Source organism: Saimiri boliviensis, chromosome 15 (genome assembly GCF_048565385.1).
Source record: "Saimiri boliviensis isolate mSaiBol1 chromosome 15, mSaiBol1.pri, whole genome shotgun sequence".
Classification (NCBI taxonomy): domain Eukaryota; kingdom Metazoa; phylum Chordata; class Mammalia; order Primates; family Cebidae; genus Saimiri; species Saimiri boliviensis.
In genome coordinates this window covers 51652457-51672889 of record NC_133463.1, presented here as the reverse complement: position 1 = coordinate 51672889, position 20433 = coordinate 51652457, and the positions used below count along the sequence as shown (strand labels likewise).

Genomic DNA, 20433 nt, shown 5'->3' with positions numbered 1-20433 from the left:
AGAAAAGCCCAGACAAGCTTGGTTATATGGTCTGTTTTGCTATAAAATGGACTTACTTAAAAAATGATTGAAAAGTAAGAACAGCATGGAGGGGGGGAAAAAAGAGTCCCACATCGGTTTTACCAGGAGGTTATAAACAAGCAGATACACCAATTATCAACAAATGTATTAGTTTGTGAGGTCAGCAGAAACCCCTCAAAATTTTTCTTTCTTGTATTAGAAACAAGCATACTTTTGACATCCCTACTCCTTAAACATAAAATGTGATGCCATTTGTAAAGTAGCAAACATCTGTTTGTGGTCTAATTAAGTGCCTCAGGCTGGAATATCAAAATTAATGAGAAAAATACTAAGGAAATGAGGAAAATGCTAAAAGACAAATTCCTATTGATGAACATAGATCTAAACTACAGATATTTCATACACGGAAAAATACAAGGGCAACTATGATATCTATTTAAATATAATGTGGATGTACTTTAAAAATGAGCTTGAGAAACTAATTATATCTTGCAGAAATAAGAATTCAAAACTCTTTTCAGTTCTAAATTATCAACAGCCTCATTAAACTAAATACACATTAATTCACCATCATTTATGAAATGGAGACAGTACCAAAAACAACTTCTTCTAAAAAAAACCTTTAATTAAAGTATCAGGAATACTCCTCCTCTCGCTCCACATCCAAAACACTTCTTAGGCACTTTCCTACTATTCCAGAAGAATATTTCATAGACTCTCATTCCTTAAGTACTTCTTAGGACTGGGCCGGGTGACTCACGCCTGTAATCCCAACACTTTGGGAGACTGAGGTGGGAAGATCGCTTGAGTCCAGGAATTCAAGACCAGCCCGGGCAACATAGTGAGACCTTGCCTCTTCAAAAAATAAAATAAAACAAAAATCCAGGAATAGTGGTGCACATCTAAAGTCACAGCTACTTGGGAGGCTGAGACAGGAAGACCCACTTGAGCCTGGGAGGTTGAGGCTTCAATGAGTGGTGATCATCCTACTTCACTCCAGCCCGGGTGACAGAGGGAGAGACCCTGTTTTAAAAACCAAAACCAAGACCAAAATCACCTTCTCCTTTGTAGCAGTTTACACATTTGTAGTCACTTTCTTATTTACAATTATTCAGTTGATGGCAATGTCTTCCCAATTAATATCAAATTTGAGGACAGAAACAGTATCTGCCATTCACCTTGGCACCTGACAAATAACATACAGCAAATACATGCTGGTGCTGGCTGTTCCTCCAAACCCTGGCTCCTTCCTAAAGTAGATGTAAATAATTTTTACACAAGAAAGCAGATGTTGGTTAAGAAAACTGTTTAGAAATACATATCCATATTACTGCAAATTCACAAGCAGTGTGATCTTCAGAGGCACTGGGTACATGACAATAAAGAAAACCATTCTCTGTGCTGGTGCAACTGTGAGCTCAGCCAGCTTTTCATTCTACCCTCTCCCACTTCCTCAAGCTTTTCCATTTATGTGTAAAACTTTACTGTGTGGCTTCCTGGTATTTATTTCTACCTCAAAATAAAAATAACATTTAAAGTAATATTTTTTCTGGCAAGTGTCTAAATTAGCATAAATAATGGCATATTCTTGGTATGGAAATTTATTTCTTCAGTGATAAAGAAAAAAGCAGTTTAAAACTGTTATTACCACTCCTTACATGCTTCGACTTGGAATGAAATGTTATTATGACTCTTGTTATGACTCTTCACAGAAATAAATGCTGGTAGGTTACAAGCACATTTCTCCTTCCTGCCCCAGAGCCAGGGAGTAAGAAAGAGTCACTCTGAGAGGTGCCAACTTAACCTCCAAGGGTGGAAGTTAAAGTCCTTAAAAAAAGGGCCGGCGGGGGGGGGGGGGGGCGGGGATTCTTCATTTTAGCCAAAACAGAACATACAGAAATAAAATTTTCTCATTATATTATTTTCATAATATCAGCAAAGTAGAATTCTTGGGAAAGTCCCTGTATGCCAAACTGTTGTCATGACCTTAGAATACTAACCACCCATCATTTATTCCAGGTTGATGGTAACGGTGTTTAAAAGGGTGTATATGAGTTATACCCACACTTGGAATTTACAGGCTTAAAAAAACAAAAACAAACAAACAAACAACAAAACAAAACAAAACAAAACAAAAAAAACAAATTTATTCAGTGTCTTCTCACCAGATGCTCATATATGGGAGAGGGAGGATGTAATTTATAGAAAATATATTCAGAGGCCGGGCACAGCGGCTCACACCTGTAATCCCAGCACTTTGGGAGGCTGAGACGGGCAGATCACGAGGTTAGGAGTTCCAGAGCAGCCTGACCAACATGGTGAAACCCCACCTCTACTAAAAATACAAAAATTTGCTGGGCATGGTGGCATGCACCTGTAATCCCAGCTACTCAGGAGGCTGAGGCAGGAGAATCGCTTGAACCTGGGAGGCGGAGGTTGCAGTAAGCCGAGATCGCACACTTGCACTCTAGCCTGGGTGACAGAGTGAGACGCCATCTCAGAAAAAAAAGAAAATATATCCAGAGGGAAATATATCCAGACTAACATTTCCCTGTATTTCAGCCCTCCATGCTGCTCAACACAGCACACCCTTGTGGTAAAGAGAGGTGGGTTCAGGCGTTTGATGACCTGGGGTAGATCCTGGTTCCCCGACCTTTTAGCTATGTAAGCTTTGCCAGTTACGAGCTTCCGAAATTTTATCACCAGGTTTTCTTATCTGTAATATCATAAAAACAATAGTGCCTTTTTGATAGGGTTTCTGTCAGTTTCAACAAGTTGCTAGACAGATGGCACCTAATACAGTGCCTGGTGTTAGAAGATAATAAATATGAATTGTTCTTTTATGACACTTATTATTATTGTGATAGCATATTCTCTACCAGGGTCTTAATCACAGCATTAGAACTTATAATTCTCCTGATGGGCACACAGCACGCCAGGCAACTTTCTCCCTGCAGCGGGTTCAGCCTTGTGCGGGACCCGTGCCCCACCTGCACTGGGGGTCATGCCCGAGTTGTGTGCACTCTAGGCACACCATGTGCCCCCTTCTTAAGTGTTCTTAAGTGGTTAAGAGGAGGGAGCTGTGACTAAAATCAGGTGGGCTGGGCATCATGGACACAACAGCATAAATCAGTTTAGAACAGACTGGGAAAGTCCTTTCACTTGTTTCCAGAGCTGTGCTACAATTTTCCTTTTCAGTAGAGAGGGATTACTGCCCCCCACCACCCGCCTCACCTTCGTGGCAGTAGCAAGTACACCAGAAGCTGGCAGGCTTCCAGAGCAGGGAGTGCCAGTTTCATTTCACACAAGTAGCACTAACACTCATGAATCTGAAAACTCAGTCTGAAAACTCATGAATCTGAAAGTCACTAAGCGACTCCTAGTGGGGATCATGCCTCTCTCTGGAACCCTGAGAAAGCACTGGGCTGCAGAAGGCTTTTAAACCAAGTTCCACCAGGCCCAGGGATTCAGAGTGAATTGCATTCTCCTTTACAGAATAGAACAAAGCTCTTTCTCACCTACAGAGAGGTTCTGCTTACAGCTACTTACTTGAAAAATCAAGATCAATTGTTTGAAAACAACAACAACGAGGAAGCACGCAAGCAGTGAGTGAAGCAGGAAAATTCCTTGGATACAGTCAGATAGCACGTTCAACCATGTCCCTTCCCTCGGGTTTACTGGTTACTGATTACAATGATAAACTGCAAGCCAGTAAGTGCTCTTGCCCCTGCTCTCTGACATTCGTTCTAGAATTATTTATGTTGAAGGTTTTATTTTTTTTTTTCCAAGCCATTCCACAAGGCTGTGAGGTAGCCATTCCATTCATCAGATTCCTTTGTACTTTATCTGAGAAATGTGGCCCCTACCCTGACTTTGCTGATGGGGTGTCGGAAGCATTTGTTGTCTCCGGTCTCGCTGAGTGTTATGGCATAGAACTGTCCTTTGTTGAGGTAGGTCATGGGGCCCTCCCCCTGCTTCTGACGGAGAGATTTGGTGGCTTCCAGGGTGTACTGAAACGTGCCACTGTGAACAGAAAACAAACAGTGGTCAGATCCACTCATTTGGACATTTCTGCTTTTTTGATCAATTGCACATTAATAGCATCTCACATGAATACTAATCAGAGTTTACTGTTTTGGAGACAAAACACAGCGTATGGCAAAAGAGATGAGACCAGACCGAAGGTCACTGCTAATACAATGTATACAACATTTCTAATAGTGGCCCATAAACCAGATGGTTTGGAAGAGGAGAAAGTCCACGATGTGCCTGGCCAATTGTGCAAGCTCTACCAGAAGAACCCCTGATAGATTTTAGCTGGCAAATAGGTAATGCTTGAAGCTTAAGAGTCGAGAGAATTTGCCACTTTTACCCTAACAACAAAACAACTAAATAAATGATTTTGTTCAATTCCTATATATACCTAATGTTTTATTTTTTGTCTAACCAAGATGTTACAAATAGCTGTATCTTACTTTAAAACATCTCAAAACATGAAAATCCAAAACTCAAACATTCACCTGAGACTCTAGTTCCCTAATCACAGCAAGTACTTTGTCTTTTGCTTCTTGTTTTCAAGCCTGTAGAATAACTCATGACAGGGTTGTTCTAAACCAGGGGTTTGCAAATATTGGCCCAAGGGCCAAATCCATCTCACTGCCTGTTTTTGTAAATAAAGGTTTATTGGAACACAGCTGCACTCATTTGTTTACATACTGTCTATGACTGCTTTCATACTACAACAGCAAGCTTGAGTCACCATGGTAGAGAGAAAGCCTGCCAAACCTAAAATTCCTACTCTCTAGTTCATTTCAAAAAAAGTATGCAGATCCCTGCTTTAAATAGTGTCCCTCATATTTTTTTAAAAACATGATATAGGCTGGGTGAGGTGGCTCACGCCTGTAACCCCAGCACTTTGGGAGGCCAAGATGGGTGGATCATGAGGTCAGAAGATTGAGACCATCTGGCTAACATGGTTAAACCCCATCTCTAATAAAACTACAAAAAAAAAAAAAAAATTTAGCTAGGTGTGGTGGCATAGCCTGTAATTTCAGCTACTTGGGAGGGTGAGGCAGGAAAATTGCTTGAACCCGGTTAGTAAGCCGAGATCGTGCCATTACACTCCAGCCTGGGCAACAGAATGAGATTCCACCTCAAAAAAAAAATAAATAAATAAATAAAATTTACAAAAGAAAAGCACTGATTTTTCCCAACTTCAAAGAGTATATCAATTATTTAAAATAATGCAACAGGTATGAATCACAATCTTTTTTTGTTTAACACATTCATTCAGAAATATTTCTGCTATACTAAAGGATGGCACACAGTGACAATCTAATAACATTATGTGTTTTCCAGATCATCAGAAAATTTCCATTGAGTTTCTTGTTTTATTTTGTTTTAGCACTTTTATTTCATAGTTGCTGAAAGGCTGGGCACAAAGATGACTCAAACTTTGTCTCTGAAAATGGCCTCCTGATAGGATTATGGGGGGCTCTTGCTTTCTATGTTAAATATTTATGTAATATTTTATTTTTTAGCTTTTATAATGAGAAAAAATCTGAAGGACAAAATAATGCTCCTCTTTTATGATTTAAAAAAAATTATAGGCTTAAGCTAATAAACTAAGCAAATTCCAAAGAAGGTGGAAAATAAATCATTCAAAACAGAAATGATTCCACTGCTATTTTGTCTGAAAAAGCAATTTCAGTAGAGTACCACTGAATCCTCACATTTTAGGCCTGGACATGATATTAGGAATCACCTAGACCAGTAGCTTATGTCTTGTCTTGGTCACAGACTGCTTTGAAAACATGAAGAAAGCAGTGAACTTTCCTTCCCAGATAAAGGCGCTTATGAACATAAAGAATTTTTTTTTTTTTTTTTTTTTTTTTTTTTTTTTTTTTTTTTTTAAGACGGAGTTTCGCTCTTGTTACCCAGGCTGGAGTGCAATGGCGCGATCTCAGCTCACCGCAACCTCCGCCTCCTAGGTTCAGGCAATTATCCTGCCTCAGCCTCCTGAGTAGCTGGGATTACAGGTACACACCACCATGCCCAGCTAATTTTTTGTATTTTTAGTAGAGATGGGGTTTCACTATGTTGACCAGGATGGTCTCGATCTCTTGACCTCATGATCCACCCGCCTCAGCCACCCAAAGTACTGGGATTACAGGCTTGAGCCACCGCGCCCGGCTGAACATAAATAGTTTTTAATATAATTTCAGGGATTTGTGTCCATCAAGCCTGTCCATGACCCAGGATAAAAACCCAAGATTCAGCCCACCTTCCTCATTTCACAGATAAGGAGAGGCTAAGAGACGTACTCACTCTGCCGGGCTACGGCATCAGGAGAAAGAGAAACCAGGTCAAGTCACTGTTAAGTCCTCGCTCTATCCACTGGCCTGGCAGCTACTGACATAGTACTCTAGATTTACAGCATGCAAATTAAACTCCTATTCCCACCTTTTAAAGGACAATTTCAAATTCAGTTTTTCCTGCCTCCCGCTCCATGCCCCCACTGCCATAACACAACCAAATTCTAAATAAGATGATCTGGGGAGGATGAGTGGGGAGCCTGAGACTAGAGTAAGACCCAGAAGGAAACAGAGGATGCTAAGAGAAAACAGAGAATGGAAGAGGGGCAGACATGTAAAAGCAAAGGGGCAAGAAACATAATAAGAGATGGGATTTTAAGTAAAGAGGGACCAAAACACAGAGGACCTTGATGACCCTCATAAGGAATTTGAGTTCAATTCTGCCGAAATGATGAAATCTTTGGTAAGTTTTGTAACGGGGGGAGACAAATTCATTCTTGCCACTCTCTTGCTCTCTATTTTTTTAGTAAGTAACAGAGATGAAGTCTCACTATGTTGGCCAGGCCAGTCTTGAACTTCTGAACTCAAGTGATCCTCCTCCCTCAGCCTCCTAAAGTGCTGGATCATAGGCATCAGCCACCACACACAGCTGCTAGTCTCTCCTGTCTTCAGACATGATCATAACCAAGGCCTTAAAGCATGACTTTTCTATCTGAATGTTCTTAATCGTCTTTCCTTAGAAAACACCTGCTATTAATCCTTCAAGATCCAGTTCAAATGCCACTTCCTGTGAAGATCTGCCCCTACCCCCACATGCTCTCCTACTCCTACATACATGTCCAGGCCTATAGGTCCACTTAGCTCTGTTTATATATCTCTGTAGCAGGATTCATCTCTTAGCAAGTATTTTGCAATTCGTCTGCCATCACATTTGTCTCCTCCAAAAGTGTATGGACCTCTTGTAAGGAGAAATTATATCTTATCCCCAATCCTACTCACACCGCTGCACATGGAAGGCACCTGAGTGCACGACAGCGGGTAGCTAGCTATGTGCACAGTGGAACAAAAAAGAAGGGTTGGCAGGGAGATCCAATGTATTGCACTAGTTCAGGAGAAAGTTGACAAGGGTAATTTGGAAAAGAGATGATAGTTGGAACAGACAATTCATCATTTGGCAAGTGCTTGGAAAGTCCAACAGGAAGGAAGCCAGATCCTTTACCTCTAACTGGGGTGGCTTGGATAATGGGTACATCATTAGCCAGAACAGGAAATAAAAGCAGAACACCAGGTGTGAAACAAGAGGAAGAGGAAGGAAAGAAGAAGAAAAAAAAGTAGAGCTTCATATTACATTTGTTGGGTTGGAGGCACATGAGTACAAGGTTCAGAGGAACACCTAAGAAGTAATGTCTAGCCAACAGAAGGAAGAAAAGGGGTGCAGGCCCCAGAAAATTGGTCAAGACTGGAAATAATGATATAGAAGTTCTTTGTATATATATAAAAAAAAAAAAGCACTGAGGCAAAGAAAATCACACTGTTCTGTAAAAGTTTACAAAGAAAAAAGGCTTAAAACTATAATTTGAAGGTACATTAAAAGAGTTATTAGTTAATCAGTTTCTAAGAATGCATCTCCTGGTAACTCACCTTGAGGTCTGATCATACATGTACTCCTCAGCACCAACTGAAGCACTCCGAAATTTCTGCAAAACATGAGTCATTGAAATTAAAACAAATAGGTAAGTCATTATGCAAAAATGATAATAATCAATGTATCCCAACTATTTTATTCTCTCACTAGGAAAGTTATGTATTTGATATTATGTTTTCAACTACAGCAAAAGTAGTCATAGAACTCACCCATCACCTGCTCACTAAGAGGTACACTCAACAGAAAATACATTTGTGCTTTGTATGTTACTCACATGTCCACAGGTGTTTCTACAGTGTTGGAGGTACTGGAAACTGTTTCCTCAAGTACATAATACATCTCTTTCATTTCTTATTGTCTCCAACACTTATTCCAAATGTCATAAATTCTGAATTAATAGAACACTAATTACACAGAGGTCATATAGCACAGCAAAAAGCAATACAGTAGAATGGTTAAGAACATAGTTTCTGGAACAAGATTGTCTAGGGTCAAGTTCCAGCTCTTTTATCTGCTACCTGTGTAAAATGAGGCAAATGCTATATTTTCTTCATCTATAAAATTTCTATTTATAATAATTATAAGAATTAAATAAGTTTTTAAAAAGTGCTAAGAATAGGCTGGGCATGGTGGCTCATGCCTGTAATCTAGCACTTTGGGAGGCCAAGGCAGGAGGATAGTGTGAAGCCAGGAGTTTCAGATCAGCCTGGACAATAAAGCAAGATCTGTCTTAACAAAAATTAAAATAAAATTAGCTGTGTGTGGTGGCTCATTCCTGTGGCCCCAGCAACCCAGAAAGTTGAGGTGGGAGCATCACTTGAAGCCCAAGAGTTAAAGGCTGCAGTGAGCTATGATCACATCACTTCACTCCAGCACCTGGAAGGCAGGTGCTGGAGTGCCTATTAAGACCCTATTTCCTTTTTAGTTTTTGAGACTGAGTCTCGCTCTATCGCCCAGGCTGGAGTGCAGTGGCGCAATCTCAGCTCACTGCAACCTCCACCTTCTGGGTTCAAGTGATTTTCCTGCCTCAACCTCCTAGGTAGCTGGGATTATAGGCACTGGCTACCATGCCCAGCTAATGTTTTGTATTTTTAGTAGACAGGGTTTCACCATGTTGGCCAGGCTGGCCTTGAACTCCTGACCTCATGATCCACCCACCTTGGCCTCCCAAAGTGCTGGGATTACAGGCATAAACCAGCATGCCCAGCCTAAGACCCTGTTTTCTTAAAAAAAAAAATAAAGTTACTTAGAATAGAGCCTGGTACATAATGAGCATTAGGTACATGTATAAATACTATTATAAAGTAACAGTTTGACCCTATTCTGTGCCCTTCTCTAAGGATTTTCATTATCACAATATTGTAAGAGTACGTTTTCTGGGGAAACTAAGTTTAGTATTTCACACAAAGCAGCTTGGGTCTCAAGATGTTCAGTTATATGTACAGTGCATATAGGCTGTGTTTTGCTACATTTTAGAAACTTTTAAGTAGATGACCAAAAGCCCTAGTTCTTGATCTGAAGTGAGTATAGTAGAATACTGCTGACCACACATCTAGTTCTTTCACTATGACCATTTTCCAAATGTCTCTTCCTATGAAATAACCTTCCTGCCTCTCATTTCTGTGCAATAAATTTGTATTCTTTGACCAGCATTTCAAGGGTTTCCTTCCATAGGAAAAAGGTTATCACAGCTATTTTCCAAACTTCCTCACAACCCCTAACCATCATCTCTGGAATTCAGCATACCTTATATCACAGTTTCCATAGGTATTTATGATCCTTCTTTTTATCCAATCTTATTCCTTGAATTCAAGGAGGTGGTCTTCCCTTCAAACTTTAAAATGAATCCCACGAACATTGCCCAAATACTTTTTGGCTGATTAAATAATCATGACAGACAGAGGTACAGATTTGTATTTCTTTTGCAATAAGTCAGGTAATCAGTAAAGCAGTCAATGGAAACTATCTGCTTTGGTGCCAGAAGAAATACAGAATTATATGTGACACTTTCCTGGCCTCAGAGAGATAAAAACTGGTTAAGGGGATGGAATAAATTTACATTAAAAAAAAAAAAAAACTAAAAGCAAATGACTATATATGAAAGTCTATGTTGATTGATTGATTGATTCATTCATTCATTCATATGTTCCTACTGGAAAAGCACAGAGTGGGCATTTCCAGGAAAGAAAGATCAGCAAAATTCATAGAGCTGGTGAGCTTTGCTCTGACCCTTGGAAACCAAAGAGAGCCTGGATTAATTGAAGGAACTGAGACAAAGTAACCCAAGCAAGAGAGGGCCACCATGAGTCAAGACAAAAATGATGAGCACAAATGTGGTGCATACATGAAGCCAAGGACACTGGCCTTGCCTGGTTATTTAGGAGGGACTTGAAAATTTAGGTCTTGCTCCCCAATACGGTAGCCCCCAGCTCCATGTGCTATTTAAATTTAAGTTGATTAGACTGAAATAAATTTAAACATTCAGTTCCTCAGTCAACTAGCCACATTTCAAGTACTATATTAACACATTGGCTAGTGACTAATATTGGATAGTTCAAAAAGAAATTTTCATCACTTGCAGAAAGTTCAACTGGACAAGGCTGATTTAGAAAAATGTATTTACATTTAATACGGTCAGGAATTAGAAAATTCTGGAGTAGGAGGGTAATATGAAAAAAGCATTTAGAGAAGTGACTTGGAGACACAGAGGTATTATTCAAAGTCTTTGCTCTAAGGAATATGCAGTAATCCATAAAAACCATAGTGAATCAGCATTAGTAAACATGGCAAGAATGAATTACTGTCCATGCCATAGACTTCTGCAGCCTGAGGATAGGCTAGCCTCCTAAAGCATATTGGACTTGTAAATTCTATGGTTCTAATCCCCATATGGGATTAGTAAATTCTATGGTTCTAATCCCCATATGGCATGAGAAAGTGTGATACTAGAAATCTTCAGACTCAGAAAGACTCAACTACATGCTGGCTGAAATACAGAATCCCACTTCAATGCATGAATGCCTGAGGACAAGAATTGTGAGAAAGTAAATGTTTGTCATAGTTCCATGTTACAGTAGTGGTGACTACTGTAGTTACCATGCTACAGACAAAGATATTACTTCTTGTCAAGCTTAAAATTTTCTTTTTAATTCTGTTACATTATCTTCATAATTTTAAAAGAATTAAATGGATAGTGTACCTAGAAAACATCACCATCCTTTAGATGAGACCTGATTATATTATTGGTCACATGGCTCTAAGGAATTAGAACCAGAATGCCCAGGCCATTCTGGTTATAGTTATCAAGTTTCCACAGTTGCTTGGAGATCTGTATAATTTGTAGGATCCCAAAAGGCAGTCAGACAGCCAACATCACTGCATTTTACTGTGACTTGATGTAGTGCTTCTATAAATTTGAACTCAGAAAAATGATAGTAAAGAAGGTATGATAACATATATTTGATAAATTACTCTTAAAGGACCTTAGACATTAGGCAATAGTAAACATATTTAAATCTCAAATATTGGAATTCTGTTTTTTCTCTTAGGTTGGGGAGAGGAGATATCGGCTAAGAATCTGTCTCAAAAAGACAATTATTCTTTAACTGTAAGGAAATCATAAATTGTTAAACAACTTCTTGTCTTTGACCAGCCACTAATTTTTTAGGTCCCATTATTCATTCATTCATTTACTCTTTCAATAAAAATTTACTAAACATTTACTTTATATCAGGCACTGTGTTCAGTGCTACAGACACAATGGTGAACAAAAGGTCCCTGCTCTCATGAAGCTTCTGGTCAAGTAGGAAAAAACACTAATCAAACAATTATTTATTTTTAAAAATTACCAACTATATGCAGGCACTCTGAGGAAGAGCAATAGCTCTATATGAGCTCATCACATTCACGGCTATGAGAAAGCGAAAACTGGCACCACTGACAGTCAACCTTAATGTTCCTAACAGAGTGCAATGTTCCCAGAGAAATACGGATAAGGGCGACAGGAGGTAAGCAGGGCAACAGGAGGTACGCAGTGCTTCCAACAGAGCCCCAGAGGACAATAACACAATGACAAGGTGAATAATGTCTCCTCCTTCTGAACAATAATCATGAGATGCTCAGTTTCTGGGTGTCCCTACATCTTGACAGTATCCAATCCAGAGCTGGTTGTCACTTCTGTAATCCCTCCCTGGACTCATCCAGTATATGACCAAACATTATGAAGAGCTCCCAACCCTGCCTAAGATGCTCGTAAGGGTTCCCTGGTGAGACAGACTAAATAAATGTAACTTTGACTATGGATGTGTTCATGGTGGTCTTCGGCTGGTGGATTTAGATACATAGAAAACTGATTCTAGTAGGAATTGGAATAAGAGAATAAAAAGGGATTCCCTAAGGAAATCACATAGAAGGAAGGGTATAGAAAGGTAGTAAAGAATATTCCAGAGGAGTATTGTCCAGTAGAGCTTTTTTCAATGAGTAGTGTTCTCTATTTTCACTGTCCAATATGGTGGCCTCTAGGTGCATGTACACATAAAATATAGTTAATGGAACTGATGAACTGAATTCTTAATTTCATTTTAAAAATCACACATGGCTAGTGGTTATTGCATTGCACAGCTCGATTCTACCCCATGGACCAACATACACATAGGTCCTGAGTCAGAAGGGGGCATATGAGGTTCACAGAATCTGTTGGAGCCCAGAGCAGAGAGCAGAAGGAAAGAAGGTGTATGAGACAAGATGGGAGAAGCATTTGAGATGCAGACTCCAAAGTGCCTCATAAACCTGTTAAAGATTTAGATCTTTGGCTGGGCGTGGTGGCTCAGGCCTGTAATCCCAGCATTTTGGGAGACCGAGGCAGGCAGATCATTTGAGGTCAGGAGTTCAAGACCAGCCTGGCCAGCAAGGCCAAACCTTGTCTCTACTAAAAATACAAAAATTAGCTGGGCATGGTGGTGGACACCTGTAGTCCCAGCTACTCAGGAGGCTGAGGCAGGAGAATCACTTGAACCTGGGAGGCGGAAGTTGTGGTGAGCCTAGATAGCACCAGTACACTCCAGCCTGGGCAACAGAGTAAGATTCTATCTTGGAAAAAAAAAGATTTAGATCTTTAATCCTAAGAGCAGTGGGATTAAGTAAGGGGGTGATATGATCAGATTTCCATTTTGAAAAGACTATCACAGGCACAGTAAACAAAAGCAGAAATGGCAATATTAGAGGACAGATGTAATGAGAGTGCTTGGGCCAGTATGGTGAAGTACAGTGGAGACAAATGGATGAATTTCAGAGATGTTAAGAATGTAAAACTGATAGAATTGATAATGGATTAGATGGACCGAAGGTAGAGCTTGAGCAACCAGAAGATGGCAGCGCCACTTATGAAGCTGGAGAGCACAAGGGGAACACAGGGGAGATGGTAAGTTAGATTTGGGATAAGTAAAAAATCAAATGGGCAGTTAAATATAATAAAGATTATTCATTCAGAAGAGAGGACTGGGCTGGAGAATAAAATTGGAAGGTCTTTTGGACACAGATGATAACTGAAGTTGTGGACACGAAGCCAAGAGAATTTGCAAGAGGGAGGAGTGATCAACAGTGTCAAATGGTGCTGCAAAGTTAAATAACAGCTTTAACAGAACTGGGACATTCACAGACATAAATGCTCTGTTAATCTAAATAATGGGTCATCTGGTCTTATCAACTTTGACTACATATAAAGAAACTTAAATCCTCCTAAAGTATAAAATGTAAATGTTATAGATTTTATAAAATTTTGCCTCATGTTAAAACACATTAACAAAGTGATAGAAATTTGGTGGCATCATAGCCACTGCATCATGTTTAAGACAAACACAATAAAACTGGGTGCATTAATCAAAAGTGAGGCCATGATTTTATCCTTTGAATGTGTTGGGAGAAATGGACTACCAGTTGTCAATCAATCAAATTGAATAGGGTTTAGATCCAAGATCACTTTCAGACTACATAAATATAAAATCAATGGACTAATGATCATACATCTATCCAGATAATAACAAATAGTCATTCTTGCTTTTACTCCAAGATGCTCTGCAAACTATGTTAATTCTACAAATAACGTGCCTGGAGTTAATTATGAAATACACAGTAAAGCTGTCTGATGTTCACTCATAAATAGTTCTTCTCAATTCCTGGGCACGTGAGAGGACTAATAGGAGAATTAAATTTCTCAGCCCTCTTGCAGTTAGGTTGATCATGTGACTAGTTCTAGTCAATGAAATGTGAGCTGATGTGGACTAGGTCAAAGTATTTACCAATCAGTATGCCATCTCCATGGCCTCCCTTTCTCTGCTGGGGTGATACTGGAAACCACATTCAGAGGTGATAATGTCACAAGATGCAGGGACCCTGGGTTCCTGAGTCACTAATTGGAAGAAAGCTGTGCAGTCATGCATCAGGACTTTTATTAGCAAGAAATAATATTTCGTTGTATTAAATCACTGAGATCTTGGTGTTTCTTTGTTCCTAAACAAGGAACTATTGTTAACTGATTTAAAGAAAATTGTAGTACAAAATGAACAAATTATTCCTTCCATTTTTATTATGTATCTATATGATTTTTGATAAAATTTGTTCCATCTCTTAATTTTTAAATGTTTCCTGAAACATTTTTGGTCTTAATTATTATTCCAATGTACATTTATCAACTATACTCTTCATTTAGTAGTGGGATGATCTTTGGCTTGTTTCTTAACCTCTCTGAACCTCTGTCTCTTCATCTGTAAAACGGGAAAAATAATGCACCTTCCTTGCAGGATGGTAGTAAGGATTAGAAGTAAAACGCATAAGCCATGGTGCCTGGCACAGAGTAGAACTCAATAAATGGCATCTATCATTATTTCCCTTCACACATACAGATTGTAAACTTCTAGAAGGCAGAGATCAGACATGCCTTCTGCCTTAAGCTTCCACGTCACAATGCCTAACACCCGGTATAAATCAACACATATTTGCCAAACGTTATTACAAAGAGGATGTAGAAAAAAAAAATAAATCAAATTAGCTAAAATTCATCCATTAAGATGGTTTTCTGGTTTTGTTTTTTTGTTTGTTTTTGAGACAGGGCCTTGCTCTGTCTTCCAAGCTGGAGTGCAGTGGCATGATCATAGCTCACCGCAGCCTGAACTTCCCGAGCTGAAGCAATCCTTCCACCTCAGCCTCCCAAGCAGCTGGGAACACAAGTGCATGCCACCACACCTGGCTAATTTCTTTATTTTGTATTTTTGTAGAGACAGGTTCATCAACTACAGGCTTAAATGATCTTCCCACCTCTGCCTCTCAAAGTGCTGGGATTACAGGCACAAGCCACCATTCCCAGTCTAAATGCTACAACTGTCTCTTCAAAAATCTTAGTCTGAGTTAAGACAAACTACTCCCTTCCCTGCTACCACTACACGAGCACATGCGCATACACACAGAAGAATTGGCCTCAAATGGCAAAAGAAATTTGATTTTTCAACCAGGGTTCTAGATATTTTAATAGTTTGCCTAGAATAAATGAGTTTATACAAATTTTCCTTAATGAAATTTTCTTGGTGAAATTACTCTGAAATCACTTAATCTTATAACAGTTGACAATAAAATAGCTAAATATCGTAGTAGGTCATTCAATTTAATTTACATCAGGCTGAAATATGATATGCCATGTAAACACTGATTTCCAAGACAAGGAAAGCAGCTCAACCAAAATCAGTAGGAATAGTCTTTATATTTAGTTTCTGGTAAGCTTCTTTACTTTCTAATCTACTTTAAAATAAAGCCCAAAATACAATAGCTTCCTTTCACAAGCCTCTTTATAACACAAACATAACTGATAACACATCCCCCAAATAGCATGACGATTCCATTGACATTGGACCATGTCCATACACTCCTCTGTGACTAATGGAATATTTCTACACTGCGTGAGAAAAAAACATCAGTGGAAATCTTTTGGTGAAAAAGTATGTATCTCACATGGGATTGTAGAGTGATAATTTCACTTATTTGCTTTTCCTACAGAAGCACCCCTGACTACTTGAGAGAAAATCAAATAATCAACAATACCAAAGACTCTACAAGATCCTTCACTCCATTTACAAAAAGAAAACAAGAAAGTTTGCTAACTATTTTAAGCCATATGACTCAGGAAGCTAAGAAAAAATAATATTAAGACCGTTTTTTAAATTTCAAGGGCACTGAAAATTTGATTGTAAAGCTACCAGAACCCAAGAAATATGACAGACTCTGAAGGACAAGGAATTTGTCATGTGTCACTTTCATCACTCTCTGATTCCACAGAATACAGCAGGCACTCAGAAATGACTGGTGCCAGGAGTCATTGCCTGCCGGGCTGCTAGTACCACTTCTATGCCCTAACAAACAAGAGTTGCTCCCTGCAAATTTGCAGAGAGCTAGTCCCTGCTTGCCACCATTTTGTACTCTTTGCTCACCTGAAAGATAAAAAAAAACAATTCTGAGATGGATCAAGGACAGTCAGATATCTTTAAAAAGATTTTGGTGAATCACTGTCCTAAGCAATGGAACTACTGAGAATTAGAAGGCCCCAGTCTTCCCTGAGTGTGCAGTGGTATGGTTAAGGATTTATGTTCTGGAGCCATACAGCTTAGGTTGAGGCCCATCCCTCCCACTTACTGCTAAATGACCATGAGCATACTTGTGTTCTCTGTCCCTCAGTTTCCTCATTTAGAATATAGAGATGACAATAATGGTACCTACCATATAGAGCTTTTGTGAGGCTTATTTATATATCACTTAGAATGACGCCCAGTACATAGTGAGTACCTATCAAATGTTCATTATTTTTAAATATTATTATTTAAAGATGAAATATCAAGCTCAGGTAGTTGCATTTTGCCCCAATGGAAATAGACAGCAGGCTGAAGACATTGTCACACTGCCACTACACTCGTTCTTCTTTAGGTGGAAAACCACACATTCTCCCCTTTTGTTCTTGTCTTTTATTGGCCCAGGTGGGCTGAAAAATCGGGAACCAATGACTCTCATCTCAAATACAGAGGCACTGCTCCTAAATGCTAAAGAAACTGATCTGAGCTAATAAAAATACACATTATATATTCTGGGTCAAAATTTGGAAAAAGAACCTACAATTATATCATAAATTGCTGTTTTACCAAGAACCCAAGGCAATTCAATGAATACAAGATCATCTTTTTAACAAATGGTGCTGGAACAAAACCAATATGGCTGGATAAAAGCGTGGAGAAAAGTGTCTCAATCTTTACCTCACACCATATATAAAATTTACTTCCAAATAAATAAAAAACCTAAGTGAAAGAAGTAAAACTAATAAATGTCTAAAGAAGAACAAAAAGCAAATTGTGTGACATTGGGTTAGTGAAAGATTTCTTAAATAACAAAAATATAAACTATAAATGACAACATTAATAAAGTAGACTTCATTGGATTAGACACTGTGGCTCATGGAAAGATAAAATTAAGAAAAAAAGGCTAATGGACTGCAAAATATGTGACTAATGAAAGGCTTATACTCACATTATATAGAGAACTTTTAAAACTTAACAAAAGGAAGAAAACTCAATTTAAAAATTGGACAAATAATTTGAACAGACACTTCACAAAAGAAGTTATAGGAAGGACCAGATAAGTACATGAAATGCTGTTTAACATCACTACACATAAAGAAATGCAAATTCAAGGCACGGTGAGACACCATCACATATCCACTAAAAGAGGTGAAGTTTAAACGTTACCAAGTTTAGGCAACAGTGTAGAAAACAGGGATCCTTATACATTGCTAGTAGGAATCAAATGGTATAGCCACTATGAACCACTGTGTGGTACTACCTTATAAAGTTAAACATACATGAGCCACATGGCCCAGCAGTTTCAGCTCTAGGTGTTTACCTGAGAGAATTCAAAGTGTATAAATATAAGCAGGAATGTCCATAGCAGTATTTTTCTTTTCTTTTTCTTTTTTCTTTTTTTTTTTTTTTTTTTTTTTTTTTTGAGACGGAGTTTCGCTCTTGTTACCCAGGCTGGAGTGCAATGGCGCAATCTCGGCTCACCACAACCTCCGCCTCCTGGGTTCAAGCAATTCTCCGGCCTCAGCCTCCCGAGTAGCTGGGACTACAGGCGTGCACCACCATGCCCAGCTAATTTTTGTATTTTTTAGTAGAGACGGGGTTTCACCATGTTGACCAGGATGGTCTCAATCTCTTGACCTTGTGATCCACCTGCCTTGGCCTCCCAAAGTGCTGGGATTACAGGCGTGAGCCACCGCCCCCAGCCATAGCAGTATTTTTCATAATAGCCAAAAGCTGGAAGCAACCAGATGTCCATCAACTAGTGACTAGCTGTAGTGATATACACTCACTATGAAATACTACTCAGCAATTTTAAAAACAACTATTAAAGCAAGCAACAAGGCTGGGTGCAGTGGCTCACACCTGTAATCTCAGCATTTGGGAAGGCCAAGGTGGGCGGATCACCTGAGGTCAGGAGTTCAAGACAAGCCTGGCCAGCATGGTAAAACCCCATCTCTACTATAAGTACAAAAGAAAAAAAATAAATAACCAGGCATGGTGATGCATGCCTGTAATCCCAGCTACTCAGGAAGCTGAGGCAGGAGAATCCTTTGAACTCAGTGGGCAGAGGTTGCAGTGAGTTAAGATCTCACCTCTGCACTCCAGCCTGGGCAATCCAGTAAGACTCCATCTCAAAAACAAACAAAAAACAAGCAACAACATATATGAACCTCAAAAATTTGCTAAGCAGAAAAGGCACAATAGGAGACTATATTCTCTATCATTTCATTTAAATGAAATTTTAGACAAGGCAAAACTATGGTGACAGCAGGAAGATCCATGCTCACCAAACGCAAGGGGACCAGGGAGGGCTTCAAGTGCAAAGAGGTTCAAGAAAATTTTTAGGGCGAGGGAACTTTCTATGCTTAGATTCTGATGTTGGTTTTACAATTGTATACAACTACCCAAATTCTCAACTGTGCACTTAGAACTTGTGAATTTAAAACAAGCAAAGAAAATTGCTTCTGTTAGTCCTATAGGCTCCTGAGAAGAATACATATTCTCTATTTGTAAGGTAGAAAGAATACACACATACACACACTTTATTTTTGATAATGCAAATTCTCCTTCTTGAGTATTCCATCAGGTTAGGTTTTTAAAAGTTACATTGTTTTCTTTCGTTTTTGAGATGGAGTTTCTCTCTTGGCACCCAGGCTGGAATGCAGTGGCACAATCTCAGCTCACTGCAACCTCTGCCTCCTGGGTTCAAGAGATTCTCCTGCCTCAGCCTCCAGAGTAGCTGGGATTACAGGCATCCGCAACCATGCCTGGCTTATTTTATTTTATTTTATGGTATTTTTAGTAGAGACAGGGTTTCACCATGTTAGCCAGGTTGGTCTCGAACTCCCAACCTCAGATGATCTACCCACTTCGACCTCCCAAAGTGCTGGGATTACAGGTGTGAGCCACCATGCTGGGCCAAAGTTATATTGCTTTTTAAGAAAGAATGGACAAGCCCTACCTTAAGCTACCAATCATTTGGAAGGTTACAAACTAGAGAAGGTCAAGGTGAAAACTTTACAAAGCAGAAGTTTCCACACAAACATCTCTTAATTTCTCAAAAATATTTAATCTTAGCACTAAAATGAAAACAAAACAAAACAAAACAAAATCCATCATCTAAGAATCAAGAAAAATAATCCCCCACACACATAGACATAGATAGGTTTATTAGTATCTGTCTAGAAAGAATGCCAGACTACCAACAAACACATCTTTTAGAAAACCAGTTGAAACTAAAACTCACTGTTTAATTCACTTATCACACTTTGAAAGGAAATAGAAAAGAAATTAGCTAAGGGCTCTGGGTCTGGGTTCCGGCCGAGGTAGCCTGGGACTCACCTCTGTGGCTGCGTCCTTGAAGCTCTCGCTGTACGTGCTATCTGGGGTGCTGCGCTGGTCATCCTTGAGATAGGCACTGTGGGTAGCCAGCGAGGGCAGGTCATACTGAGTCTGTTCAAAGATAACCACTCGTTGCTCTTCCCCATCTCCCCGGGGATAGTGCACAGGTGGGGTCATGAAAACCGGTGTGAAATCTTCAGCTTTCACCACAGTGATTCCCGACACCGGGATGATGGCAGAGCTCTCGGGGACGCTGATGCTGTACTGTTCCCGCTTGGAATTTTCCAGGTGATCTTGATTTAGAGAAAGGTTCACTGGAACAGTCTTTAGGACTTGCACTCGGTTTTCTCCTCCACTCAAATTACTCTGGGCTTCACTCGTGCCAAGGCAGTTTCTGTGTATTCAAACCCGCCCCGCAACATGATAGAATTAGAAAAATTACCATTCTGCAACACCTAATAAAATAACCAATGCAGGCAATAATCATTGGATGCTAATGCCA

At 39.4% G+C, this 20433-nt stretch overlaps 1 protein-coding gene across 5 annotated transcripts in view; it reads right to left on the bottom strand.

Moving 5' to 3' along the window:
* The window catches only part of GRHL2 (grainyhead like transcription factor 2), a 185177-nt gene that overhangs the window by 95597 nt on the left and 69147 nt on the right, over positions 1-20433 (bottom strand). For all 5 annotated transcript variants that reach the window (XM_074386986.1, XM_003940680.4, XM_010351422.3 and 2 more), the window contains exons 4-6: positions 19932-20325; positions 7977-8032; positions 3888-4044 (exon numbers count right to left, since the gene is read on the bottom strand). In XM_074386986.1, the coding sequence (XP_074243087.1) occupies positions 3888-4044; positions 7977-8032; positions 19932-20325 (607 nt within the window). The remainder of the gene's footprint in view (positions 1-3887; positions 4045-7976; positions 8033-19931; positions 20326-20433) is intronic.